The sequence below is a fragment of the Eublepharis macularius genome, chromosome 2 (assembly GCF_028583425.1).
Source record: "Eublepharis macularius isolate TG4126 chromosome 2, MPM_Emac_v1.0, whole genome shotgun sequence".
Lineage (NCBI taxonomy): Eukaryota > Metazoa > Chordata > Lepidosauria > Squamata > Eublepharidae > Eublepharis > Eublepharis macularius.
This window is the reverse complement of record NC_072791.1, coordinates 233,462,726-233,490,467: the sequence shown is the minus strand read 5'-3', so window position 1 is coordinate 233,490,467 and position 27,742 is coordinate 233,462,726. Positions and strand designations below refer to the sequence as shown.

Below are 27,742 nucleotides of genomic sequence, written 5' to 3'. Positions count from 1 at the left end.
TATTGGCCACCCAGTGGGATTTTCAAGGCAGGAGGCGTTCAGAGGGGGTTTGCCATTGCCTGCCTCTGCAAAGAAATCACATCTCCAGAATATGGCTACGTGAACAAGGCCCCGGAGTGGTGACTTGGGGGCTGTTAAAAGTGTCTTGGCTTCCCACGACTGAGTGCAGCTCAGCTTTCCCAGTCTTTCATGAAGATTTTATTCTTGCAAGCAGAAAGACGACCAAAGACCCGGCAATTGTTTCTCTACACAGCCGTGTGAAGGGCTGGGTCACTACGGCCTCCTCAAAGAACTACAGTTCCCAGAGTTCTCTGTGAGAAATCCATAGCAGTTCAATTACTCTAAGGCTCATTCAAATGGCAGCACCTCCGCCTTACAGCAGGAGCCGTAAGCCTGTGTTGCATTTCAGCTGGCATTACGTGGCTTGAATGCTCTGACCCGACCCGGGGTGTTGGCTCTCTGATGGTTGCCGCGCACATGCCAAATACCATTTGGTGTGGCAGTTAGGAAGTGATGCTCATGCATGTGAACTAATCTGAGACTGCAGTACTTGCTGCGGCCCAGGCTCATGCGCACTAAAATACACATCCATGAGATGCCTTTGTGTGTTGCAAAATTCGACATTTCCGGTTGGTGGTGGAGAGTGCCCTCAAGTCATAGCTGACTTATGGCGATCCCTGGTGGGGTTTTCACGGCAAGAGACCGACAGAGGTGGTTTGCCACTGCTTGCCTCTGCAACCCTGGCCTTGGTTGGAGGCCTCCCATCCAATTACTAACCAAGGCTGACCCTGCTTAGCTTCTGAGATCTGAAGAGATCGGGCCCACCTGGGCTATCTAGGTCAGGGCATCATTCTCGGTTGGCACTGTGGGAATATTGAGCAAAGTGCAGGGACTACGAGCTGCTGAAGGAACCCTTTAGCTGCAGTGAAATCCTTCCTGCCCCCTTCTTGTTGTGCTTCTTTAAGTTTCTGGCCATCATCCTCTGACACCAAATTTTTTTCCATTTTTGTGATTTTTTTTTTTTTGGTGAATCAAGTGAAGGACTCTCAGAATAACTTCAAAACTAAAGACCAAAAAAAGAAGTCAGAATTCAGGGTTGATTGACACGCTACAAAGTCCACGCAGCCGGCACATGGCCAATGTGAGGACTTGGGCTCAGGCGTTCACCTGAAGTTCCATGCTGGGAATGCCATTCCTCGGCATGCAGCGGCTGCTTAGGACTGGGACTGTGGCGTGCAGAGCGTTTGTGCCCGCTCTTAGTAATGGGTGTTTGCCTGTTTGGTTATTGGAGTACAATATTTGCATTCTGCTTGCAAGCAGACGGTTTGCAGCACACTTAGAACAATGTTATGTGAGACAAGGTGGCACAGCAGAAACCCAGAAATAAGCAGAATCTCCAGCAGTGTTAAATCAGTGAGGGGAAATCTTGCACATGGCCAAATGCCTGCATAGATAATTTTTTTAACAGTCCAGGTGCCAGGTGAGGCATCACAAGGAAGGAGGTCCAGAGGCAAGCCACAGATGAACTCCATGCCACAGGCAAGCAGTTCCAGAGGTAAGGGAGAGTGTTTGTTTGTTTGTTTGTTTGTTTGTTTGTCACTGAGACTCAAGGCGGATTACACAACTTGCGAGTAATACAGTCAGTATCAAGGACAATTTCATAAACAATGCTGTAGGGTAAATAAACACAATTTTACAAAGACATAGCGATAGCAAGAATCCAATACAGAGTCAAAGAAATGCTGAAACAGAACACAAGCAATTCTAGGGCTGACATAGGAGCACATATTTAAAGCAACAGATAGTGCATAAGGCAACATAGTGGTGAAGTCTGTGGGTGAAGTCTATGAGAACTTGGTGGGCAGAAATGTGGGGTAGAAATTTTGTTAAATAAAACTTCCTTGGTCAACCCTTATAGGGTTTATTGTTTCCCTTGAGTTGCGGACTTGTGAAACGATTGTAGGAAAATTATGGCCATTTCCACATGTCTTACCTGCCTGTGGAACATCATGCGAAAGACCTAGAAGATGGTGTCTTCTGGGTCTTTTGCGCAATGTTCCGCAAGCAGGTAAGACGTGTGGAAACGGCCTGTCTTCCGTTCCGAAGAAGCCAAACCAAATCTCCCCCAGATACTCTGAATGGTCCCACTGCAGCTGTTTGGAGAGGCAATAAAACCACCAATAACTAAGTGCAAGGGCTGATCCTGGGGCTAAAAGGGCATTCCTTTCTCCCACAGTGCAGAATGCCAGCTCAAAAAGCACCCTGCGCATGCTCGGATGGAGGGGCCTCGAATCAGATGCCCAAGCACAGCCAGGTTGCAGTGGTTGCCGTGAAGGTCGTGAAAGTTGGGGAAGTGAAGCATGGCCAGGGTAGATATGTTTAGAGAGCAGGGGGGGGGATACCCATCACGTGATTTCCAAAGGGTTATATGACTGAAGAAAGCATGGAAGCCTCTTCCATAATAGCCACATCGTCCTCGAGTTTGGAGCCAAATCATGCTCATTGGCGCAGGCCCTGTAGCTTGCTGCCCTCCGGCACTAGGGCCGTTTGACTCTTCGGAAGACACTGGGCTTGGATGACTGGAATCTTCTAGCACTGGAGGTATGCAGCCCCCCGCGGAGGACCACCCCTACAATGGAAAAGGGTGCTGCGTCCCCAGAAGGGGGGCAGAGACTCCAAGCTTTTACCTGGGTATGAGTGTGCATGCACAGTTGCGAACGGATACACGCACAACTTTTCTGCACAAAATATGTGGGAAAGGGAGGCGTGATCCTGTTTCTTTCCCAATCACTGTTTCTGTGTTTATGGTGGAGGAGCAGCCATTTAAATACCCTTGTGCTTTCTACAACAGACGCACCACATGTTGCATTTGTGCAATTTAGGAAAGGTGAATTAGCTCAGAGAGAACTTGGAGTAAAAATGAAGGACTAGTTCTTTAGAATCTTTCATTAAAACTAGGAGAATACTTTTAAGGGGGGGAAATTGGTCTATAATGATTGATTCCCAGATTCCTGGCTTTATTGAGTGGAGACCTCAGACTACAGCTCAGCCACAGTGGTTTTCTTGAGCTGCTGGCAATACTAAAGAAAACATCACAGTACATTAGCAGGGGAGTTTTGTTCCATTAATCTCTGATTCTCCAGCATTTGTTAGCTAAACCTCTTAACTCCCCCAGCCACCGATTGCTCACCCCAGGGAAGTTCCTAAAGCACACCTTTTCACACAGCAAGGGTTTTATCTTCCAGTTGATTTCTCATTCTGAAGTCCACACACAGAGAAACTCTTATGAGTAGGTCCGTAACAAGGAGAAAATTTGAGTTCTGAAAACTCCCTCCAGAGCTGTATCCAAAGTGCTCATTTATGTTAGTATTTTCTTCCCTTTCCCTTTTTTCTTCCGACAACCCTTTGCCAAAAGCAGCACAGGGGGAGGGGGGGAGTCAAGGTCTTTACACAGCAAATTGGCTTTCCTGGCATCGTAGAGATGAAGGCATGGGTTGGCTTTGCTAGAGGAGTGAAGTTTTACATTCACTTGGGGCACAGAGATAATTCTAGGAAGGGGGACAAAGATTGGGGATTTATTCCGATATCTAGATCTAGATATAGAAATACCGATTATATTGGAAATCTAAGTGCTTTCATGTGTACCTGTCAGTTGGGGGGTCATATGAGGTGGGACCCTGTAGAATGGAAGCTGAGGACCTGGTTACGCACTGCATGCACCATGTTATTTTCCAGTTTTCTAAGACAATTGGGAGATCTTGGTCTGTTCCATTTTGACTGAAGGCAAAAGAGCAGACTTTTAGCCCCCCAGGTCCAGAACACTGGGTCAGGCACGGCTATAGAAAACAATAGAGAGCAGACTTGGTTAAGAGCCTAAGGGTTATACTGGATCCAGCATTACTAGAAAAACAAGTTAAGGCAGTGGCAAAAATGGTTTTCTACAACCCCACTCTAGCCTGGAAGATGGCTTCTTATCTTGACATGGCTGACCTGGCCACTTGGATCCATGTTATGGTAACATCAAGGCTTGACTATTGTAATGCTCTATACATTGGCCTCCCATCTAAGTTAACTAGGAGGCTCCAATTGGTGCAAAATGTTGTAGCTCGACTGTTAGCAGGAGCGAGCAGGAGCTTGAACATCACTCCCATCCTACAGTCGCTCCATTGGCTACCCATCAGTTACCGTGCTCAGTTCAAGGTATTAATTATTACATACAAAGTTCTTCATGGCTTTGGTCCGGCATACCTACGGGACCGCCTCCCTCCCTATGTCCCTCCAGAGCAGCTTTGCTCATCTGAACAGGGTCTCTTGCAGGTGCCAGGCTGCACATGGGCGAAATCAACATACACAGGCTTTCTCTGTGGTGGCCCCTACCCCTGTGGAATGACCTGCCTGAGGAAGTCAGAAAAGCCCCCACTCTCCTGGCTTTCTGTAAACGATGTAAAACTGAACTATTAAAAAAGGCTTTTTACTCAAATGGGAGGGCTGTATTGTAGGGATGGGGTCTCAGATGCTTCGCTAATGAGTTAGGGACCGTAGGCTTCACCATTATGTTGCCTTACATATCTATCTGTTGCTTTAAATATGTACTCCTATGTACCACCTGTGCTCCATGTTGTCTAATGTCAGTCCTAGAATTGATTATGTTCTGCTTCAGTATTTTTTTCTACTCTGTACTGGATTCTTGCTAATGCTATGTCTTTCAAACTTGCATCTATTTACCCTATGACATTGTTTGTGGAAATGTCCTTGATACTGTATTGAAATGTACTTGATACTGATTGTACTAATCTCATACTGTGTAATCCGCTTTGAGTCTGAGAGAGAAAGGCAGACTATAAATGACAAAAATAAATAAATACTATTTCTGCATAGCTTTGGCAATCGAAACATCCTCCCCCCCCCGCCCCCGCCCCCGCCCCGCCGCTCACACTGTTGCTGGCTTTGGAAGGACAAAAGATGAGTGGAAGAGACAGGCTCTTCGTGCCTTCTTCTGCATGGGGGATGGATTGACCAAACTGGAAGAGGGGTGCTGGCCTGGGCTGCTATTTCATTTTCAAGCATCTTTGTGAAGATCTCGTCATAGGTCCCCCTGGTGTCTTGCTGAGTTCGTCCTTTAAAAACACTTTGGCAGATTGGTTGTTTTCAAATCTGGATTTCACTGTGAGTCCCCTCCGTATTTTTTGGACCACACCAGTGTGCATGCAGCGTTTCTGCTATGAAGTGAAGTCTTACAGCATAGCATCATTTCTTTATATAAATGTTCACTGCAGTATTTCTGAATGGGCTCCTTTCTGAAACTCCAGAGTGTCCATCTGTTGCAAAATCACAGCATCTTATTTCTTAACAATTCTCAAGACAGTTTCATACCCCAAAGTGTTCTGTTGTTCTTTCTCTTCTGTAATTGCTGAAGTTACAGAATGCAGACTATTTCCCAAGCTAAAGAATCTGTTAGAATTGATCCTGCATTGTTGAAAGAAGAGAACATACATGACTGGTGAGGTGTAATGCGTTTTGCAGTGAGCCGGTGAAACTCCTTCTGTAACTCTGTGTCAGAGCAATGTGGGTTTCAGGTGCAAATTGATTTCCAGATCGATGTAATAAGTGTAAAAAAAAAATTAATTGAAGCTCATAGCGCCTTAGTACTTAGTGGGAGGGTGAAATGGATGACTGCCCTACGGAGAAGGTGCAAGGAGATGTGTGAAGGAAAGCCAAGTGTCAGGTTGTTATAAAGAGGTTGCTTTGATTTACGACTTTCTCATCTCCTCGAATCCTGGGATATCACTGCATTTATGTATGGACAGCATACCAATGATGTACAGGGTGGAATATTCCCTTTGCAGGATCCTGGATTAATGTGAGGAATGCATAGCACTTTGCATCCTGCGTTGGTAGAAGTCGAGGCTTCTTTCAGTGTGGTCCCCAGGCCAGTCAAAATGCAAAAGGTTACCCAGCGGGTTTGCGGTCGGTTCACAAAATACCTTTGGAATATTGGGATGTCCAGCGGCTCAAGGCTGATTTGGTTGTGGGCTGCCAACTGCTGATCTCTGTCTAATGATCGGGGGTCGGGAGCAAGAAGAATATAGCTAGGAGAGGGGCACGCCGCCAGCTGTGTCTGGGAGGCATGAGATAGGTACCTAAAGATACTCCATGTAGGCATCAGCTGGTAGGGAGATCTCACGTTACACCCAATACATAGGGCATCAGCAGACAAGCCGAATTTGCTCCCCCGCTCCATTCACATGGGTGCACCAGTGAAGAGAGCCCGTGATCTCATATGGGAGCTGTATGGGTGCTACTGTGATTTGTACATTTGCAGAAAAGCTCTTGGGGGTGCTTCACCGCTCGCAGTGGCCACACATTGCAATCCCCTCAGGTTTCTCTCCTGGGAGAGGAGTCCAGCGGTGAGCCTGTTGGGACACCGGCTTTCTTTTCATGGGCGGCCACTGCAAACAAAAACCAGGCCCCGTCCCTGCCTGCGCTGGGCTCGATAGGCCTTCTCAATTGGCCTGACGGAAAAATAATCCTTCATGCCACATTACAGCATTTGGAGAACCCATTTTCAAGCAAAGCGCTGTCTCTTCCACTGATTTATACTGCCACTGGGACAAAACTGGCTTACGTCACAGGATGGAAGTGCCATTTCTGTATTATTTTAAAACCTGTTTCTTGCCAAATGCTTTTTAAGCCTGCTTTTTCAAGGGCTGTATTCAGGGCTTTTTTTCTGGGAAAAGAGGTGGTGGAACTCAGTGGGTTGCCCTCGGAGAAAATGGTCACATGGCTGGTGGCCCCGCCCCCCTGATCTCCAGGCAGAGGGGAGTTGAGATTGCCCTCTGCGCTGCTTGGCAGCACGGAGGGCAATCTCGACTCCCCTCTGTCTGGAGATCAGGGGGCGGGGCCACCAGCCATGTGACCATTTTCAAGAGGTTCCGGAACTCCGTTCCACTGCGTTCCCCCTGAAAAAAAGCCCTGGCTGTATTTTAATTAATAATTCTGAAGACTGCTCATGGCAAAAACAGAAGAGTACGGCTGCAGTCCTAAGGAAGTAAGCCCCATTGAATAACATTGAACTTACTTCTGAGTAGACCTGCTTAGAATTATTGTTTCATTTTACCCTACCTTTCTCCCCAAGGGGGACCCCAGCATCTTACATTGGTCTCCCCTTCTCCATCTTATCTTGACAACAACCCTGTGAGGCAGGTCATGCTGAGAGGGTGTGACTGGCCCAAGGTGCTTCCATGATGCAGCAGGGAACTGAACCGCTGCCACCCACGTCCTGCCCCAGAATGGATCTCGTTGCTCTCCAAGCTTGCAGTTTTAAGAACGCTTTCCTGGGACTGGGAGCAAACCCTCGTCAATAAAAAGAGGCTTGTTTCCAAGTAGCCCTGTTTAGGAGTGTTCCATGAATATTCCCAGTTAGAGTATTCACTGCTTATGATCTAGCACACTTTTAGGTTACGCTCGTTGACATTAATGTGTTGGATTGTGGCCAGTGAGCACTTCCTCCCTTGTGAAGTTTTGTCCAGATAAGATAGTTGAGAGCCAGGGAAGAATTTATGACCTAGAAACGCTTCTCTAGTCGTGCTTCGTTCCAAAGCTAAAGCCAAGGTTTTTGCAATCTGCCGTTCCTCCCCATGGCATAAATTAAGGGATGCTCTTGGTACTGTCTGGCTAAATCTTATTGTGCATGCTTGGGACCACAGCACCCTCCACTGGCAATAAGGAACTTCTAACATTTCGATGCTGTTGTTGGAGATGCTTTTTCTAATCTATCTGGACGGCTCAGGGGCAGATAATCCTTTGCTGAATTTGAAGACGCTTTTCAAAAATATCAGGCTGATGTACAACTATATAAAACAGTAAAAACAACAATCAACAGTGAAAAAAAATCACACCATAATAATGTTAGCATTAAAATGTTTTACAGTGTGCGATAAAGACAGGTATACCAATAATTTAAATAAAGTCAGAAAACTGTTGATTCAGAACACTAGAATCAGAGCAGAGCAGGAAATCGAGAAGCACTCCGTAGAAACGGGCAGGTTTCCACCCAAAGCCGGAACCAGCGGCTTGAGTGGCAGGAAGCCGGAGTAGTTGCTTTCATACTTGTGCCCGGTTCCGCCTGCTTGCAAATCCCAGGCAAGGGGCACTTGGCCGCAGCTCGTCATACCAAGTTAAATCTTCCCCCTGCCTTCTTTGCAGCTACAGGGAAACAGATGGAGAACTCACCTCGGCCAGAACGTTTCTCACTTTTGGAGCCAGGCTTAAGCCAGTGGGCGGCTCCTGAATCAGAGGTGTAAGTATATGAAATAAGCAGCCTCTTTTTCCTATGTTACATTTTGCAAATACAGGAGAATAGTTTGTATTCAGTAGTGAGGGGCAAATTTGATGCATCCGTTTACCATTCAAAACATTTTCGAATTCTGGATCTCTTGGGATTTCTCAATGTATTTCCCTTACACCCTGCCTTTCTCCACAAATAGAGACCCAAAGTGGCTATATTGTCCTCCTCTCCTCCACTTGTCCTCACAACAACCCTACGAGGTAGGTTAGGCTTACAGTGCCTGACTGATAGAAGGTCACCCAAAGAACTTGCATAGCAAAGTGGGGATTCAAACCTGGGTCTCCAAAATCCTAGAAAAAAACAAGAGGGAAAAAACCCAACCTGATAAACAAGGAACCGATAAGGTTGAATGGCCAAGAAAATATAAAATAAAATATAAAAGAAATATAATTATTTATTGCACAGTGCAATTAAAAACCATGGAACAAAGTTAAAAACCTAGAGATCTGGTAACATCAGTGACACTGAGTCACAAAATTGTTGGCACATATAAAAGAACCTAGTCACCAAATTGATTGCACATATACAGAGACCAAATGCGTTTTGGGCCTCTGGGCCTTTCTCAGTGGTCTAATTTGTTATTACACACGCATAAAAATTATGGCTCATAAATATAAAATATTACTTTTTCAGGCCAGGTAGTTTAAATATGGAACATTTATAGCCCCCAATATAAGTCACTTGTGCAAAAGTGCACACTGGCCAGCACAGGAACACATACTTGGGCTGATTCTGCACGGATTACCTGAAGCCAGGACGTTGTGGAACATGCCGGCAAAAACGCGGACATCGCGCAAAACTCATGCGAGAAAACGCGATCTTCCACGTTTTTGCTGGCATGTTCCGCAACTTCCCGCAACGTTCCGGCTTCAGGTAAGCTGTGCGGAATCGGCCTTGGAATGCAACTCTGGCTTGGGACTGAAAGCTGTTGAGCTCCACTCTTGTGGAGTGAGGCCACCCAAGGAGATCTTAACAACCCGTAACTGGTTTGAAAGGCACAGAAATATTTCCTTGTTTACAAGATGGCTGCCGTCTTTTGCTTTGTAGAGCTTACTTCCTGTTTGATCGGTCAGTAGCTAAGAACGGCCAACCGTTCAGGTCCCTACTAGGGAGGGTGGACTATAAATTGAATAAATTAAATTAAATTAAATTAACAAGTTCATTTCTAAAATCACTCCTTTCAAAGACCATGCATCTCTGTATTCTGAAATAGATCTTCGGCTTTTTGATCAAAAGTTCCAATATACTAAGATTTTATTCATAGTCCATATAAACCATTACTTAAGCGAAATGGAAAGCAAAACAGGAAAGGGATTCAGGATTTACAATTTCAATAAGAGACTGGGAAAGGTAACTTTGGAGGATCCCTAAAATATCTGTGAATTTCGAGATGAGAGAGAATTATTTAAAGGTTTGTTGTAGGAGGTATATGACCCCAGTATGATTAGCAAAAGTAAAGGGGGATAATGGCAGATACTGGAAATATGGAGAAGAGTTGGGGACATTCCACATACGATGGCCTTGTTCAGGAGTGCAAGAATTTTTGGAAGATTGTACATAGAAAATTAGAAGTCATTGTGAGATGTTCCTTGTTTATAATCCCAAAATGTATTTGCAACAAGACTTACCAAGTGACCTGGATTTACAGCAGAGGAAGCTTCTGCCGCAGTTAACAATTGTGACTAGATTGTGACTTTGGCGCAAACTTGGAAGTTACAAACTATACCGTTGTTGGGGGGAAATGTATTGCTGTTGCGGACAGTGACTCACTTCCATCAACACTGGGCATTTCTGCATCACAAACTGCTATTGTTTTTCATGCCATTTTGACTTTCATGGCTTCCCCTGGAGAATTTTGGGGATTGTAGTTTGGCAAGGTGCTGAGAATTCTTCATGAGAGATCCCTGTTATCTATAGTAAAGAGTCCAGTAGCACCTTTAAGACTTCATCTGACAAAGAGAGCTCAAAAGCTTATACTACTACAATAAAGTTGGTTAGCCTTAAAGGTGCTACTGGACTCTTTACTATTTTGCAGCTACAGACTAACACAGCTCTGGATCTGTTATTTACAGTATTTGCATTCTGCTTTTCAGCCATAATATTTCTCAAAGTGGGTCAGAATAATAAAATCAGTTGACAGGTAAACAATATTGTTTTGATGCTGACAAACCTCTGAAGTTCAGCTAAGCAATGGAGAAGGTGCTTTCTGAGCATCGTTATCGTGGTGGTCTGAGGATTTCTGAGGGGGAAAGAAATGAGCTGCTTCTTGAAACAGCCTATCTGGCTGGATCCAGGTGGTTTCAGATGAACCCAGGTTTATGTATGTATGTCATTTATATATGTGTGTCCTTTATAGGTTGATGTCCACATGCTGCTCCTCTGAGCTCTGCTTCTCCTCAACAGCCGTAGTAGTAGTCAATGTTCAATATAAAGTGAAGGCTCAGAGCTCCCCCCCCCCCGCCCCCAGTTCTCCACCTGTTCTTAACCATCAGTGCCACGGACCCTCTCACAGAGCTGTCATTCACAGGGAACCCTGAGCAGAAAGAATGACCACTTTAGATCTACAGTGGAATAATAATAATGGTAACATTCGATTTATATACCACCCTTCAGGACAACTTAACGACCACTCAGAGCAGTTTACAAAGTGTGTTATTATTATCCCCACAACAATCACCCTGTGAGGTGGGTGGGACTGAGAGAGCTCTGAGAGAGCTGTGACTTACCCAAGGCCACCCAGCTGGCTTCAAGTGAAGGAGTGGGGAATCCCCTCCAATCCCAGCTCTTATTTTCACTCCTTCCCTGACTCCAGTTTTCCCCTCTCCCCCAAGAACTCTGGCTTCCCTTCCCTCTTCTGGCCCCATTGTTCCCTCTTCCTCATAAAGGCACCTATAGCATCACAACTGTATTTTATTGCTGTGCTGATGTTGGCTCGAGTGGAAGTTGTCGGTGCCCCACATTTTTCTAAAGTGAAGCCATAAACCTTTTGTGGAGGACTTTGGGACGTCATGAGATGAAAAGTGCTAAGAGTATTTTGGTAACTGGCCTTTTATCATTTACTACATAGAAGAGTCTTGGGATCACCATTAATACTACAGGGGGATCATTCTTGCTTTCCTTTGTAGTAAGACAGGAGCAAAACAGCTCCCTGCTGGGATCCCTACAATTACATGAATTGTCTATCAAGGGATTTCATAGCTTGCAAGTGTATAAAATCAAACATAGGTCGAAGGGGTTGCCCACAGTGTTGATGCTGTTGTTTTCTGCTCCTTTTCCAATGCAAAACAAAAATGGTCATCACTTCTTGCAAGTTGGTCTGGTCCTTCTGTCCTGCTTTTTCAAAGGATCCCTCATGCAGCAGTCTTGGAGTTTCCTGGCCTCAGCAAGGAGCTTAGGCAGAGCCCAGGAATGTGCATACGCTCGCCCGAAGAGCAAGTGGAGGCCGGAAAAGATGACGACACAACTTTGCCAGAAAACCCCAGCTTACGAAGGAGGAGCGTTGATCGTAGCTCAGTACGTTTAATACTATGCCGTTAAATTCTCTTGACAACTCATAGGAGACCAGTCTGGGGCCAGAGAATTTGGGGAGCAGGTCTGACCTAAGATTAAGTAAGGTGACATTCTGGAGGACCGTTAATAGGCAGCCAATTGTCTATTACTTACCATATTGTTATATCTTTACCGTCACAGATAGTCATGTCATTTGGACTTTCTCTGTCAAACACCGAAGTGTCTAGCCCCATTGCTTGATGGGAGGAGCCACCACATGCCTTCCTTGAAGCAGAAGCGGGAAAGTGATTCAAAGAACTATGGGCCTGTTAATTAGTGCAAGTAATCAAATAATAAAATTATAAACGCTTAAATAACAATTAGCGGGTTGTTTTTACCTTTGAGCTCCTGAATTTATGACCGCTGTTATGTTTTATGCTGGTCTAGGACTGTTTTAATAAAGATTTATTTATCTGATTGATTGCACTTATATTCTGCTCTCCCTGCAATCAGGCTCATCACAGTATAAAAACAAGGTAGCAAATAGATAAAACAATTCCAGTTCCAATTGATTGATTGACATTTAGTGGGTGGTTTAACAGAGATGTATTGCCCCAGTAGTAGGATGAGTCCATGTTTGCATACGAAATGACAGGCGTGCTTATCAGTGTATTGGACGGCTTAGCTATCAGTCTTGCTCCCCCCTCCACTTCGGGACAGCTTATCCACTTCTTTAGTTTTAAAAGCTGGTTATTTATGCTCATGCATTCATACATTGATCACTCTGTTAAAAAGAAAGTTTAAAACTGGATTAATTGTTGGGGATGGGAGAGGTTTCTTGGTGACCAGAGATGTGTTATTATATATGCTCAGGAAAATACATGTGGTCTAGTGCACATAGCTCACTGTCCAGTTCAGGCCTAAATTCACACTGGGCTAGTGTGAGTGTGAAGAAGAAAAACTTTCAGTGAAGAAGCCTGTCAAGAGCTTCTGCCCAAAGCAGCAAGGCACCTTTACAAACATGGAAGGAGTACCAAGAATCTGGATAGAGAGAAAACAGAAGTAAAGTTTCTTGAGGGTAATAAATTATAATACTATGGACTATCAAACTCGAGTGGTCAGAATAATACTAAGCATTCCCTGTAATATTCAGCACAAAAAATCCTGCTAAAATACAGCATCCAAACACTGTACAAGTTACTCCCTTTAATAGAGGCGGTGAGAGGCCAAGGGGTACAGCAAGAGAGAGATGGCCTTAGCCGCCTACCTGTGCAGGTCTGAGGGAAGATTCAGTCCCCCAGGCAGGGGTCTAGAGGCGTCTGGGCAGCAATAATCCAAAAGTGGCCCACAGGAAACAAAGGCAGGGGAACATTTATCAGTGGATACTTCTGCAGCTTACAAGATGGGGTAGTTTGGGGCAGGCAGAAGCCCACTTTTGGGACAGATTCTGGCCCCAGTTATAGGGCAAGTAGTCAGGTCCAAAGAGAAAACATTTTCATCTTTCCAGGCGCAGAAAAAGGGTAGGGCAGGGGGGGGCGGTGACTGATTAAAGTGGCTGAACCAGAGTCCTGGGAAATAATACCAAGAAGGTCCCAGAGGGAAGGTATCCTGGCTGGGAGTTTTGTGCGCAGTCCGGCAGATTGGCAATGTGAGTCTTTGGAGAGCAATTCCAAATAGTCTATATTAGATAAATCCCAAGTGAGAGAATCTTTCCTTGAGAAATGCAACCCTGACCAATTCTTTATGGGGCTAAAGGCCCACCAGTCCATCACAGAGAGGCCTTGGTTAACCATCTTGTTGACAGATGCTGGGCAAGGTCAGCTCTTTTACTCAAGGCAGGCTGGCAAAGTCGCTTATTTTACTCCCAGTTAAGGGGAGGCGAGTAGGAGCGGTCCCACTCCTTGTGTCTTTTGTGGTGGAAATAGCCAGAAACTGTTTACTGGCTTGATGGAATGACAGAGAGGGAAGAGGAATAGGAATAAAAGGAAAGTGCACGAGCAAGAGCAGGGACTGCTAGTTAGTACCGTGCCAGCTGCTGCTACAGACTTGTCAAGACGTGTTTCAAAGCCAGACCCAAGAGGAGAACAAACTCATTTGGGCTGAATACAGCGAGGTCAGTTCCTGGTCAGTTTATTTTTATTTATTTATTTTATTTTGCCACATCTGATGGCAGTTTCTTTTATATTGTTTTATATAAACTGCCTTAAGGAAACCAATTTTGGTTGAGAATTGTGGGTTATAAATGTGTATAGTGAAATAAATGACATCAATTCTCCCTTTGTTCTTTGGAGCACTGACCCATTTTTTTCCTTGCAGAGAGAGAGAGAGAGAGATGATCTCCCCCTTTCCCCCCTGTACCCACCACCTCTTCTTAGGTTCCAGGCACAATGCAGCAGCCATACCCCTTCCAACAGGAGGATGAGCTCGTTCAGAATCGGACCAGAACTCTCCCAGACTGCCCAAGACTGCTTTGAGTCAGTTGAAAAAGAGAAGCCAGTCAGTATACAGCACTAACATATTTATCCAATCACTAACATAGCAATTTGCTTGTTTACTTATTTTTAGGCTGGAGATGGTTTAGAAAACAAATTAATGACCAGGCAGAAGAAACCTGAGCTGAGAAAGACTGGGCCGGAATCAAAGGCACAGAAAAAGAGCTTGAAGAAAGATAAACGGCAAAACCGGGCAGAGTTCGTTGTAGGTATGAATGCAGGGGTGTTTTTTATAACCATTAATGCCCCAGACAACAGGTGTCGGAAGGAAATACCACTGTAAGTTTGGACCTGAAGCCCCCTCCCACCCCCAAATCCTATGTATCTGTGACACCCAGAAATCCTTGCACCACAATTGCTTGACACATCATTGGTGTTATCGTTGAAATGCTTCTTTTTACAGGAAAACCAAAGCAGAAAAAGGCTTTTGGAAAAACAGCTTCTTTCTCCAAGGAGGAGCCAGATGTCAGAAGATCAGAGACGCCGGACAAAACTGAGGAAGAGGAAGAGAGGAAGGAAGCGGATGCGGAAGGGGAGCAGATTATTACTGGCACAGAAGAGGACACCTTGGGAGGAGCGTTGGACAAAAGCCCTCCTCCTTCCTCACGCTGTCTTATGGAAGAGAGCCCCTTGCCTCCCGGAAGTGGGCAGGCTTTCCCCGCAGATGTAGACTGTCCTTCTGGGTCTCCTGCTCTTGAGACCCCCGTTGCAGCCCACCCAATAGTTTCCCCTGCAATTGGTTCCCAGGCTAGCATCATGCCCAGCAGCGAGCTGCCAGAGGTAAGAGCGCCCCTCTTCACTGTCAGACGGGGAGACACAGAAGAGACGATTCTTTTCAGATATCGCATGGAACACAGCCTCATGCTCAGCAGATACAAATTTGTTCCCACTCACCTTTGCACCAGAGTTTTCTGAGCTGTGGCTCACTTTGAAGTGGGCTGCCACATGCCACAAACAAATGACAAAAATATTCTCAAGTCTTGTTGGTGGAATGTTTTCCATTTTTGCCAATGGCGGGGAAACGGTCTATTAGGCACCCTCTTATATTTGGAGGGTTTTCCTCCATATGAAACAAAAAAATCACACTGAGAAAAGCGTGGCAACACAAACTGAACTCTCCTAGTCACCCTAAACACTATGAGCCTGGTGGAAAACGCTGTTACAAACTTTGCTACCCTATGGCCGTTTCCACACATCTTACCTTCTGCCGGAACATCGCGGAAGACAGCGCCTTTGCGTGCGAAATTGCGCCAGGAAGACGCTGTCATCCAGGATTTTTGCACGAAATTCCGTCTTCCTGGTGCGATTTCACGTGAGAAGACGCTGTCTTCCGTGATGACAGCATCTTCCTGGCACGATTCCGCGCATAAAGACGCTGTCTTCCGCGATGTTCCGGCAGAAGTAAGACGCGTGGAAACGGCCTACGTCTTGGCTTGGCCACTAGCAATAAATGCTAATGAACTGGGAGATGTCTTTCCAGTTGGGGAGGGGCTGCTGTTAGCAGCCCCCTCTGCTGGTATGGGGAGGCCAATCCCATGGGAGTTTCTGGTGGAATCAGAACCACCAGTACTGCAAAAGGTGGGGTGCCAGTTTCATGGGAAAGACCCCCCCCAGTTAGGCTCAAGGTCATTTCTAGCTATGTGGGAGGTGTTCTCAAAAACCCTCCAAGGAGCCAGTGAACAGCTTCCTTACCTGAGCCTGACCTTTGACCTGTCAAGGTCGCACTGTCTGCTTCGGCAGTGACTCTCCAGATTCCCAGGCGGAGTCTTTCTCACCCTCTTCTGCCTTGTCTTTTTTACCGGAGATGCCAAGGACCATCTGGGACTTTTGGCATGCAAATTCCCTATCCGTGAACCATGTCCCATCCGCTTTCAAAAGCAGCTAGGGATCCAGATTACACTTAGTAGCTAAGAGATCACCTAGAACAGATGGCCGGAGATCTGTGATCTGTCTTAGTACCAGTTTGGAGTCCGTGTGCTTTTCTTCCATCGGGGCAAGCAGCGGCACCAGCAGCCAATTTAAACTGGGAAAATGCTGGAACGTCGGTCCAGTTCCCCCCCCCCCACTCCTTTTTTTTTTTTATAAATTTTTTATTTTTCAAACTACAAAACACTACACAGCACTACACAAGACTATCACAAGGAAAGGGGAAAGGGAAGGGACAAAGGGGATGGAAAAAGAAAAGGGGGGGGGATGACCTACAAACACTAAACACTAAACACTACACTTCAATGTTTTCCCTTCATACTGTCATAATACAAAAATAGCTCCATAGGATAATGATGGAGTGGTTAATCATACAGAGAATAGGCATTTCAAATTCTGATTAAACTTTCCTCCCCCTTCTAGGTCCCGGACGCAATTCTCTCTGTGCAACCGCTGTTAAGAACATAAGAACATAAGCAAAGCCATGTTGGATCAGGCCAGTGGCCCATCCAGTCCAACATTCTGTCACACACAGTGGCTAGAAATCCAGTGCCATCTAAAGGACTGTCAGTGAGGCCAGGACACCAGAAGCCCTCCCACTGCCTTCCTTCCAGCACCAAGACAACAGAGCACCACCTCCCCACAAAGAGAATACCATCTATCTCCTGTGGCTAATAGCCACTGATGGACCTCTGCTCCATATATTTGTCCAGTCCCCTCTTGAAGCTGGCAATGCTTGTAGCTGCCGCCACCTCCTGTGGCAACGAATTCCATGTGTTTATCACCCTTTGTGTAAAGTTGCGGTGCTCTCCTCCTCCTCCCCCCCCTCCAGCTTCTCCTTTTCTTCGTTCTCGGTGCAGCAGAATTCCGGGTTTTTCTCCTCAAAAACCTTTAGTTGATCTTCTGATAATATCTTATAGGCCTGATCTTTATATCTAAACCATATTCCTTCCGGGAATAACCATTTGTACTTTATTCCATGGTCCCTCAGAAGAGCTGCAAACTTTTTATACTTAAAACGTCTTTTCCGGACTAGAAATGGAACGTCCTTCAAAATCTTGACTTTCAAACCCATAAAGTCCAAATCCGCATTCCCCCCCCCCCCACTCCTCACAGCTGCTGTCTGCTTTTTAATGACAACAGGAATCTCCCATTGGTCTCATCTAGTTGCATCCTGAGATCTGAGTTGTCTCTAGAAACGTGTCTTAACACAGTCACAGCAGAGACCAGACATTTATCTTCTGCAGGTGGCACTCGGTTTGAGGATTTTAAAGGGCTCAACGAGACAATATGTGATGCGGAACATCAGGGAACAAATGTTCCCAAGCACTGTGGAGCGGGATTCAGCTTGTAAGTGCAGCGTGGAAGGAGGAGGGGCTTCAGCCTCCCCTCCCCATCCTGTTTTCCTGAGCCAAAATGGCCACGGAGGGGAACTGATTGCTCTCCTGTGCATCAGCTGATGTGCCTCCATGTGCTGATGCATGTCTAGTTGATCCTAAGCAGGGCTTTTTTTCTGGGGAAAGAGGTGGTGGAACTCAGTGGGTTGCCCTCGAAGAAAATGGTCACATGGCTGGTGGCCCCGCCCCCTGATCTCCAGACAGAGGGGAATGTAGATTGCCCCACTGGGGCGCGGAGGGCAATCTCAGCTCCCCTCTGTCTGAAGATCAGGGGGCGGGGCCAGCAGCCATGTGACCATTTTCAAGAGGTTCCGGAACTCCGTTCCCCCGCATTCCCCCTGAAAAAAATCCCTGATCCCAAATATTTCACACGATAATGAGGCCAGAGCACAGTGTGCTGTGTACAGTAATACACTCTCTCTTTTTACCATACAGGTTCTCCCCGAAACCAGAGGAGAGGAGAGATTATCACGGGAGAGGATCATAGCGGAGAGGGCAGAGAAGAGACGGCTGGCGGTAGAGAGAAGGCGAAGGGAGCAAGAGGAGCTCAAGCAGAAGCAGTGGGAGGAGGAGGAGCGCATGGAGAGCATGAAGGAAGAAATGGAAGAGGAACGACGGCGGAGAATCGAGGAGATTCGGTTCGTAGGAAGAGTAATCCAGTTAGACAAGGGGTGGAACTCTACCCAAGGCACTGCTTCCTTGGGCGCTTGAATAGCCGTCCTAGAGGATACTAAACGAGAGGATCCATCTTCAACAAGTTGGGTCAGAGGTCCCAGACAAACGTTACGTCAGAGAAATCACATTCCCAAGGGGATGGGGCTGATTTGGCATGAAATAACAGTGGGGAAGGAGGGGGTTCAGCTTTCCCTTCTGCACTGCTTTGAGCAGGTGGAGCTCCACAGAGGGGCAAATAGGGTTACCCCGCGGTTGTTTCAGTTCCCCAGAACAGCATGGGACAGAAAACTAAGGCTTCTCTTCCCCCTGCCGTGTGTCCCCAAGCTGAATCAGGCCCAGTGCATCGGGAATGTTGGTTAGGCACAACATCTGTCTATTCAAGGAAAGCTGAACTGACTCGTGGCAGAGGGATCGTCCAGTTTGGCCCAGATCCCAATGTTTATGGGAGGAAGCCTGTACAGGCAGCTTCCTAGCCCTACTTTTAGTGCCGCCATGGCAGAGAACCAGGTGTAGTTATGTGGACTCCTTTCAAACCCTGAAGACACTGAAACCACTTTTAATGCCATCAAACTTATCTGGAAAATGTATTGTCGAAGGCTTTCACGGCCGGAGAACGATGGTTGTTGTGGGTTTTCTGGGCTGTATTGCCGTGGTCTTGGCATTGTAGTTCCTGACGTTTCGACAGCAGCTGAGAGATCTCTGTCTTTTGGTGCTACACCTCTGAAGATGCCAGCCACAGCTGCTGGCGAAACGTCAGGAACTACAATGCCAAGACCACGGCAATACAGCCCAGAAAACCCACAACAACCATTATCTGGAAAAGTGGGTACGGAATGAACTGGGCCGGGTTTGCTCCCGTTTCACAGGCAAGGCTGCTAAGAAATCTGTTTTAAATATTAGCTCACTATGTATACTCAAGGAATTTCTGGGGAGTGGTGTTTTTCACTGAGAATCACCACAAGATGCCACATTCTAACATCAGCAGAAATCAGGCAGATTTGCATGAAGCTCCTCAACGTGCCACTCCTAGAAACGGCAGCGGCCTCTGGCCCTGCAGTAGGAGGGACTGGCTCATTTGGTGGATGAAGTACGGGTGCAGCATCACAGGAAACCATCCGGAAAATACTGGTCGGAACTCGGAAGATGTTTTGTTGCTGTTGCTGTTCTCAGAGCTGTTGTGTTTGTATGTACACACATGCCCTCAAGTCGCAACTTTGCGGTGTACCAAACTGCTTTTGAAACTTTGGGGGACGAGAGTTCAACTGCACGTGCACATTCTGGCTCCTGGCTTTTGAGGAGGCTTCTGCGCCGGTTGGGACTGTGCCATGGGAAGAGGAGGCGGCTCCTGCCTCCCCCGCTGCACTATTTTCCTGACCCCAAATGGCCCGGGGGGGGGCTCTGATTGGCCCTGCCAGGTGGCTGAATGCGCACTGAATGTTTGCATGGGCAGCACCCCAGTGGGAGAAATAACACCCCCCTGTGTCATTTCAGTTCAGGGAAACGGCACAAGGGAAAAACAGGAGCGCCTCCTCCCCCTGCACCATAATCCCCCAACCAGAATTGGACCCCTGTGACGCTTCTGTACAGAGTTCCTGTCGGCACTTGCAGCTGGTGCCCTGCTGCCATTTCTCAGGGCGATGCTGTGGTCGATGCGACGTGTACTTTGGCCCTTTGTTTTGCACTCGGGGTGGATCTTGCCTTTGATGTCTGGTGCATCCCATTCAACACCCCTTCCCTCCCCCAAGACTTCCAAACTAGACAGGGAAATGGGCAACGTTGTTTGCATTCTATTCCGACTTGAACAATTGACATCAGAATGCGGTACTTCTAGGGTTTCAAAGTTTTTCACTATTCAGTGTCCAAACCTGAAGCAACTAAAGTTCAGTATTGACAAAAACGAGCTCATCCATTTGAATCTGAGAAATCAGGGCTGCATGTCACACCAAGGATTTTTAGAGGAAAATTTGGAACTACACAGAGCTTTGCTACTTGTCACGTTATATAACATTTAGTAACCTAGAGTGGGACAAAATCTTCATAATTCAGAATCTGTTAGCATTAACTCTGAATTGTGTTATATTCAAGCTTCATACAAGAGGCATGATAAATTCCAGCAAAACTTTATTTGGAGAGATTTAAAAAAACTGCTAAGAGGGAGAAAAAACCAGATGCACGTCCTCAATACAAGACTTGCGGGCCTCGACACGTGTCCTTTTGGTCCCCATATTCCAGGATGGTTTCCTTCATCCTGGAAAACGCTGGCTAACAGTCTGAAAAGGTGCAGGGGAGTTTGTGGGGAGTCTTTGGCAGGTGGAGGAAGGGGTGTGCTTATTTATCTATTTAGATATTTATCTGCTGCTTTTCTCCTCAATGGGGAGTGGACCCAAAGTGGCTTACACCGGTCTCCTCGCCTCCATTTTATCCCCACAACAACCATCCTGTGAGGTAGGTTAGGCTGGGAGTAGCTGACCCAAGGTCCCCCTGCAAGTTCCCATGGCAGAGGGGGGATTTGAACCGAGTTCTCTGAGATCCTAGTCTGATACTCTAGCCCTGTTTGATCGGTCGGAAGTTCTAGAGTTTTTCACACCAGCTTATAGGAAACAACTTTTGCATTACTTCAGTCTCTGATCCACAGAACTGTTATGGAACCTGCTCAGTTTATCCTAGAACTGTACATTTTGTGTCTGGTTGCACATTAAACCAAAAAACACACACACAAAACTCTGAGCTAGACCAGTAAATATTTCCTTCATTTCTATTCTTCCCTTCTTTCACATCTAGGATACACCGCCCGTCTATTTTTGCCATTCTCCTCTTGCTCCTCTTATTATAAGGGGTGCCAACGAAATGCCTCCCGTTTCTTCTTTTTTTGCCAGTAAATGATCTACGTGGGCCTGTCTGCTGAGCCCCCTTTTTCCTGTTTCAGTTTAAGAAAGCGGCAGCTAGAAGAAGAGTGCCGGCGGCAGGAGGAGGAAGCAGCCAGGAAACTCCAAGCAGAAAAGGCAGCCCAAGAACGCCTCCGACAGCAGCAAGAGGAACTGCGCCGGAAGCTTCTAGAAGCTCAGAAGAAAAAGGAGGAGGAGGAACAAGGCCGCGCAGGTGCGCTACGGCCGGCCTTGATGCGAAGGGGCTGGGAGCTGCAGATCAGAGCCACCTGGGGGTCTCTAGGAGCGAAGGGCGGTCTCTTACTCACAAGGTGGGGAGCAGAATCCATGCTCCATTGAGTAGCCTTGGGGCTCACCTCCACGGTGGATCTAGGAGCTCCCAAGTGCTCGGGTGGGTACAGCCACCCCTTCCACGAGCAGGCATTTGCCACTGGATCCAACCCATTATCTCAAGCGTGGGATGAGTAGACCAGGCTGCTATTTTGGTCTCGAAATACTGAAACTTTTCAGTGCCTCCCATTTTCAGCTGCCCCCGCAGGGTGTTTTTTAAAAAAAATCCAGCTCTCTTTGGCCTTCACTGACGTGGATTCTGACAGGTACCAGACATCCTTTTCTGATGCTCTCAGGTGGCCCTTCTAACATCCAGCTCCAACTGTTTTGGATGTGTTTTACGCCCTTTTTGTTTTCTTCTCACGACTGACCCTTCTTCCTGTATTTGAACCCATTTATCAAGTCTCTGCTTCTCCAAAGGGGAGAAAAACCAAACCCCTTCCATTTTTCTTTGCGAATATATTTCAGCAATCAGTCCTGGACAGATGTGCTAAACACCGTAGGCACCCTTGCAGAGCAACCCCAGGCAGAATTCATTTAAGATCCTTGATTTCAATGGGATGAGACCGGAGGAACTCTGAATAGGACTGCACTATAAACTTTTCATGGGATTGGGCTGCAGGCTTTCAGTTTTTAAAAACAATTCCTTGTAATCTTGCCCATTTCTCCATAGACCTTTTCTCATTCTTTCTTTATTCCCTTCCATCTTTTCATGTTTTGTAACCAGGGCTGTATTAAGACAGTGTTGAGTCCCCAAGCTAAGTTTAAGAGGCATCATAACATCACTAAAAAATCCCATCCTATTCAGAAGCCCCTCATAGTCTGAGACCCTAAACTGTAGCTTGCTTAACTTGTGTTTAAATGAAGATGTTTGGAAACATCCTATTTGGCTGTTTTGCATCGCCATGAATTTTGAAATATGGAAGCGCAGATCTGAGAAAGGTTTCTCCTCTAAGCGCCAAATAAATAGAAGGGAACACTTGCCTTCATCCATTCCCCGCTGCCGTAACACCTGTGGGCATTAAAACAAATGTCAAGAAGTCTTGAATCTCAGTGCCAAATAGCAAGTATCCTTCCTGGGAGCTCCACACCCGTAACTGCCAAGTGGCTCCTCTTTTTAAAGAACTGGTGTTGCCCCATTTGAACTGGGCCCGGGGTTGGGGGACAAAGTGGATCAAACCTTCCCCCCCTGTGCTGTTTTGCCAACAAGAAATGGTCCAGCAGAACTGCTATTTACAAGCAGCTATATTTTGCCCCACAAGGTAAATAGCAGCTCTCCAAGACCGTTCCATGAGCATTTTAATAATCTCTAAACTTTGAACAGATCACAGCAACTAATAAATCTGTGACCATCTTCAGAAGCAGAGAAACGCAGACAGAAAGATAGGGAAATGTGGCTAGAAGAAGAACGCCGACACTTAGCTGAGATGGCCGAAGAACAGCGGGTGGAATACGAGAAACGGAAACGAGAGGAGGAAGAGAGGGCAAGACGTGAGGCTGAGCAGAGGAGGAGGAAGGCAGAAGAAGCCACTAGACTTGCCTTGGAGGAAGCAAGGAAGCAGGCGCTGTTGCTGGCAAGGTACACAGCCGAATGAACCAAAAAACCTTTATTTACAGTGCTACGTGTTAACTATCAGGCTAGTCTGAACAGAACCCAGTGCTTGACACAGATCAAACTGAAATGCTTACCTGGCTGGGTGTGCAGCGAGTATTGTTTCCCCTGGGCAAATCTTCTGCATTACAGTGAGCAGGGCTTTTTTCCAGCTGGAATGCGGGGGAACGGAGTTCCGGAACCTCTTGAAAATGGTCACATGGCTGGTGGCCCCGCCCCCTGATCTCCAGACAGAGGGGAGTTGAGATTGCCCTCTGCGCTGCAGTACAGAGGGCAATCTTAACTCCCCTCTGTCTGGAGATCAGGGGGCGGGGCCACCAGCCATGTGACCATTTGCTCCGAGGGCAACCCACTGAGTTCCACCACCTCTTTCCCCAGAAAAAAGCCCTGATAGCGCAGCAGTGAGTGTGGCCTTATTCTTTATACACCTGCCTTGAGAAAGATACGTATGGTCCAAAATGATTTTCCAGATGCTCGTTGGGCACATCTTCCCCATGCGAAGCCTTGTTCCTGTGGTGCTTGTTGCAGCTGCCTCTTAGCACTCAAGTACTGCTAGGTACCTGCAGTGATAACCCTTGGCCTGTGTGGTGGACCCTAAGCCTTTCGTGCATTTCCGCAGCCCTTTCCACCACTGCAGGAGTGGTGCTCTGTTACGGGCCCGGTTCCTCCAGCACTAGCCATTTGCCAGTGATGCCAGCCCAGCATTTTCACAATGAGAGCCCGTGCCAGAGGAAGGCATGCTGCAACAAGAGCACGGCATCTGCCATGGAGAACGCCACTGCAAAAATGGATCCAAGCCCAGTGATACCAGTGGTGGCCCAGCCTCTCTCCAGAACATATCTAGAAAGTGATGAGTATGCAGAAAGGGGAGATGGAGACCAGCGACATAATTCAGGCTGGTGTCACAGGTGAGCACAATCCAATGTGAGGCACCCAGTAAGCATCCATGACACTAGTGTAGCCATCTTGCCTGCACACCCGTGGATGTACAGCTATTGTTGCTTGTAAGAATTGCTTTTTACCAGCAACTCTGATTAGCTGTGGTTAGTGAGGGTAAAGCAGCAATTCCTTCACAATGGGCGTGTTGTTGTTGTTGTTCACCAGCACACGGGTCTCTCAGGAAGAACTGAAAGAACTCTCAGTCTGAAAAGTCCTGAGAGGCCGGTGAGTACTGGTTCCGAATCTTTTAGGAATGGTAGGGGATTGAAAAATCTGCTGGTGGTGCTTCAAAATGAACATTTCAGGGTTCCCTATTCGGCATCTTTAAGGTGACATCACTGGGCAGACCAGACCTCAACCAAGGTTGAGAATCGACACACATTCAAATGGAGCCTGTAACACTCCCGTCACAGTTCAGAATTCAGCCGTGGGCATCCAAACTGCACTCCTGCTCAACGATCACTTTAGACATCAGAACACACACAATTGTTTTGCAACACAAAATAAAGGACCAGAGCTTTAATTAAAGAGGCAAGATGATCTCATTGCTGACTATTAACCTCTCTGGTTTTCAGACAAGAGGCAGAGCTGGAAGAGAAGCTGCAGTTCCACCATAAACTTTTTGTGGAAGCCAGTGGACTGGAGCAGCGGCAGGATATTTCGCGCCCCTGGGTTTATTCCTACTTCCAGCATCCCTTTCTAAAGGTGGGGAAAGAAGACTGATGAACTCGGCAACGATGAATGACTTCTTTTAAAAGTGATTTCAGATTATCGTCTTTTCACTGAAAATGCCAACACTGTCTCGATTACTCTGCTTAATTTGGGCAAGTCTGTTTGTTTAAATCCATGTATTAAGAGAACTCCGCTCCCGTTGATTAATTTATGGACAAAAAAAATCAAAAATTAAATGACTTCCAAGCCTTAGTCTAGAAACAAGAAATAGGAGGACTGGTCTCAGATGGAACCAAAAACTCTGCGTACTTCTGGACTAACTGTTGGAGAAATGAAACTTGCAGTAGCACAGATTCTCTGTAACCTTTATAGAAGTAACCTTTTAATGAAGTATAATGTAATTCAAAAGCGATCCTTTATTCTAGAACAGAGGTAAACCTGTGGCTCACAGGCAAAATTTGGTCTGGGTTCCTTATGCTCAGCCTCCAAAGAGGGCCTTTGCACTGACTAGGCACTGTGCAACCATAAGGAGAAGATCCACACTCGAATGGACTTGTTATTAGAAGAGAGAGAGTCTTTACCATATGAAGTGAAGTATTAGCTAACTGTTAGCCCAAATGTAAGTGGACTTAGAGTTAACAGATATTGCTAGAATTACTAAAGTAGATATTTTATCCAACTGTTAGTTAGTTTAAATTTAAATATATGTGGAGCTAATATAAAGTAATAGATAATAGATTTTAAGTTTATAACAATATTTTTGAAGTTAATAGATAGGGCTTAGTTGAATAAAAGAGTTAAGTAAGCATGAGATAAGGAGTTACAGAAAAAGGGGACAGATTGGGAATAGATTAGGCTATAGGGTTGGAAAGCTGTTGGAAGTCTTGGAAAAGGGGGGGAGGGAAAGGGTGGGGGAAAGGATAATGAGATGCTATTTGAAAGTTGTATATTAATATTCTCACCTAATAAAAATTTTCTAAAAAAAAAGAGAGAGAGAGAGAAGATCCACACTCTTGCATTCCCTTCTCAGAGAGATCAGGATGTCTCGGCTGTGGAGGAGCTGGAATCCCAAGATCCCCCCCCCCCCCACACACACACACACACCGAAGGCCATTCTGGCCCTGAAATTCCTGAACATCAAGACCCTGCTATCTCTTTATCTACTACGTTTTCATCCTCTCCTTCCAGAGAGGTTGAGGTGCCGTGTGTGTTCTCTTTTCTTCCTTCTAATCTCACAACCCTCGTCCAGTTCACATTACAGTGAATACACGTACATCTGTTTGTAAAAACCAACATGGGTTCACTTTACAAATGAAACTGGGGACAAGTACCTAGATTTAAGTTTGAAATCACATATTGAGCTGTACAAGTGTTGAATGTAACATGAATTACTCAACACACAAAGAAAAATCAAGTCTTCACGGTACACAGACTGTTCACTGTAACTTGTGAACAGCGCTCCTGAGAGTCAGGACGGGCCAAGACAGAATGACTGTCCCAAGACAACCAAGATTTTCCCAGCAGAGACGTGAACCTGGGTCCTCCAGATCCCAGTCAGGCAGGTTAACCTCTGCAGCATGCTCTGCCACAACCGCGACTGTCTTCCTGCTTTCATCCCTTGTATGTGGGCCAGTCAGCTTTCCAGGCGATGAATATTTGAAGACAGAGAAAGAGATGGCTTGGAAAAGTGCCCAGGTCTTGTAGGTGTGGACTTAGTTAACATAACACTTAACCCCGTATCTGGATTTTTGAAAACAAATTTTAATTTTTTAAAAAAAGTTTAGCATGTGTACAAAAAGGCATCCGAAGCGGGACATGGAAAGTACAAGTGGTGTTGAAGGTCCATTTAACACTTTACATTTAAGTGCCAGCTTGGGGGTGGGGAGCTACTCACAATTAAACCATTTGTTAAATCATGCACAGGAACACTCTGGTCTTAATTTCTGTTTCTCCCCCCCCCCTTTCCTTGCCAGAAAAAAGTAGAGGCAGAGGCAACGTGTTTCTCTCCTGCCCTCGTCACACCCAAAACCTGAGCAAAGGGGCCCCTTCTGTCGTCATGACAGCGTTCTGCAACTTCCTACATTAGATATCAGTCAAAAGTGGTAACGAGATAACACAATCAATGGGGGGTGGGGGGGCTAAAAGTAGACTAGTTCACAGAACAGACACCACATGACCACTGAATATCTTATTTCAGAATATTGCTCACTGGCTATTTCTGTAAGGACGGTGCTGGTTTGGAAAGTGTTTTCAGAAGAACCTGCGTGCTTAGGGGAGCTCCCTGGGAAGCAACTGGGCCGGTTTCTACCTACTCAGAAGTTTCAAGGGCTCCATCCCAGATGCTGCTGAAGTCAAATGACAACATTTGGGACTTCAAAAGGATGCAGGTCCTGATATAATGTGACAAGCCCCTCTGGCCCCTGTAACAATTTCTGTCCATTTCATGTCCACCACTTCTTCTCATATCCATGGAAAGCAACCAGGGGTCATTTCGTAGAAAAAGAGCTGGAGGAACTCATTAGCGTAACTCATTAGCATATGCCATGCCCCTTGACATCGCTGGAAGTGTGTCATTAGCATAACTGATCTGCATATGACACACCCCCTGACATCACCTATCCTGGCTGTTTTGGACCCAATTCTGACCATTCAGGGCCGAAATTGGGCCCAAAATGGCAAAAGGGGGCTGAAAATGGCCGAAAAGGTGCCCAAAATGGTCAGGATCAGGCCACTGCTGAGTGTTAGAGTGATCCACCACCCGTCAGAGGCCCGATCCGGGCCATTTCGGCCCCAATCCAGGCCGAAACGGGCCCAAAACGGCCAAGAGTCAGGTGGGCAGGACCACCTGACATGTGCCCTCTATGGGGAACTACCAGAACTGCGTTCCTGCGTGTTCCCCCTCAAAATGAGCCCTGAATACAACCACTGCTGAACTGAGCCCAAAGGAGAGCCCAGACTTCCAAGGCAATGCTTGGCAT

The 27,742-nt window shown here is 46.4% G+C and overlaps 1 protein-coding gene across 1 annotated transcript in view; it reads left to right on the top strand.

Annotated features, from left to right (window-relative positions):
- The window catches only part of KIAA2012 (KIAA2012 ortholog), a 105,823-nt gene extending 80,181 nt beyond the window's left edge, over positions 1–25,642 (top strand). Inside the window, exons 15-23 of the mRNA XM_054971825.1 lie at positions 1,469–1,555; positions 8,206–8,299; positions 11,692–11,860; positions 14,402–14,537; positions 14,732–15,108; positions 18,087–18,289; positions 21,253–21,425; positions 22,901–23,120; positions 24,668–25,642. Coding sequence (XP_054827800.1) covers positions 1,469–1,555; positions 8,206–8,299; positions 11,692–11,860; positions 14,402–14,537; positions 14,732–15,108; positions 18,087–18,289; positions 21,253–21,425; positions 22,901–23,120; positions 24,668–24,815 — 1,607 coding nt within the window. The 3' untranslated portion in view covers positions 24,816–25,642. The remainder of the gene's footprint in view (positions 1–1,468; positions 1,556–8,205; positions 8,300–11,691; positions 11,861–14,401; positions 14,538–14,731; positions 15,109–18,086; positions 18,290–21,252; positions 21,426–22,900; positions 23,121–24,667) is intronic.
- Positions 25,643–27,742: the final 2,100 nt, after the last annotated feature.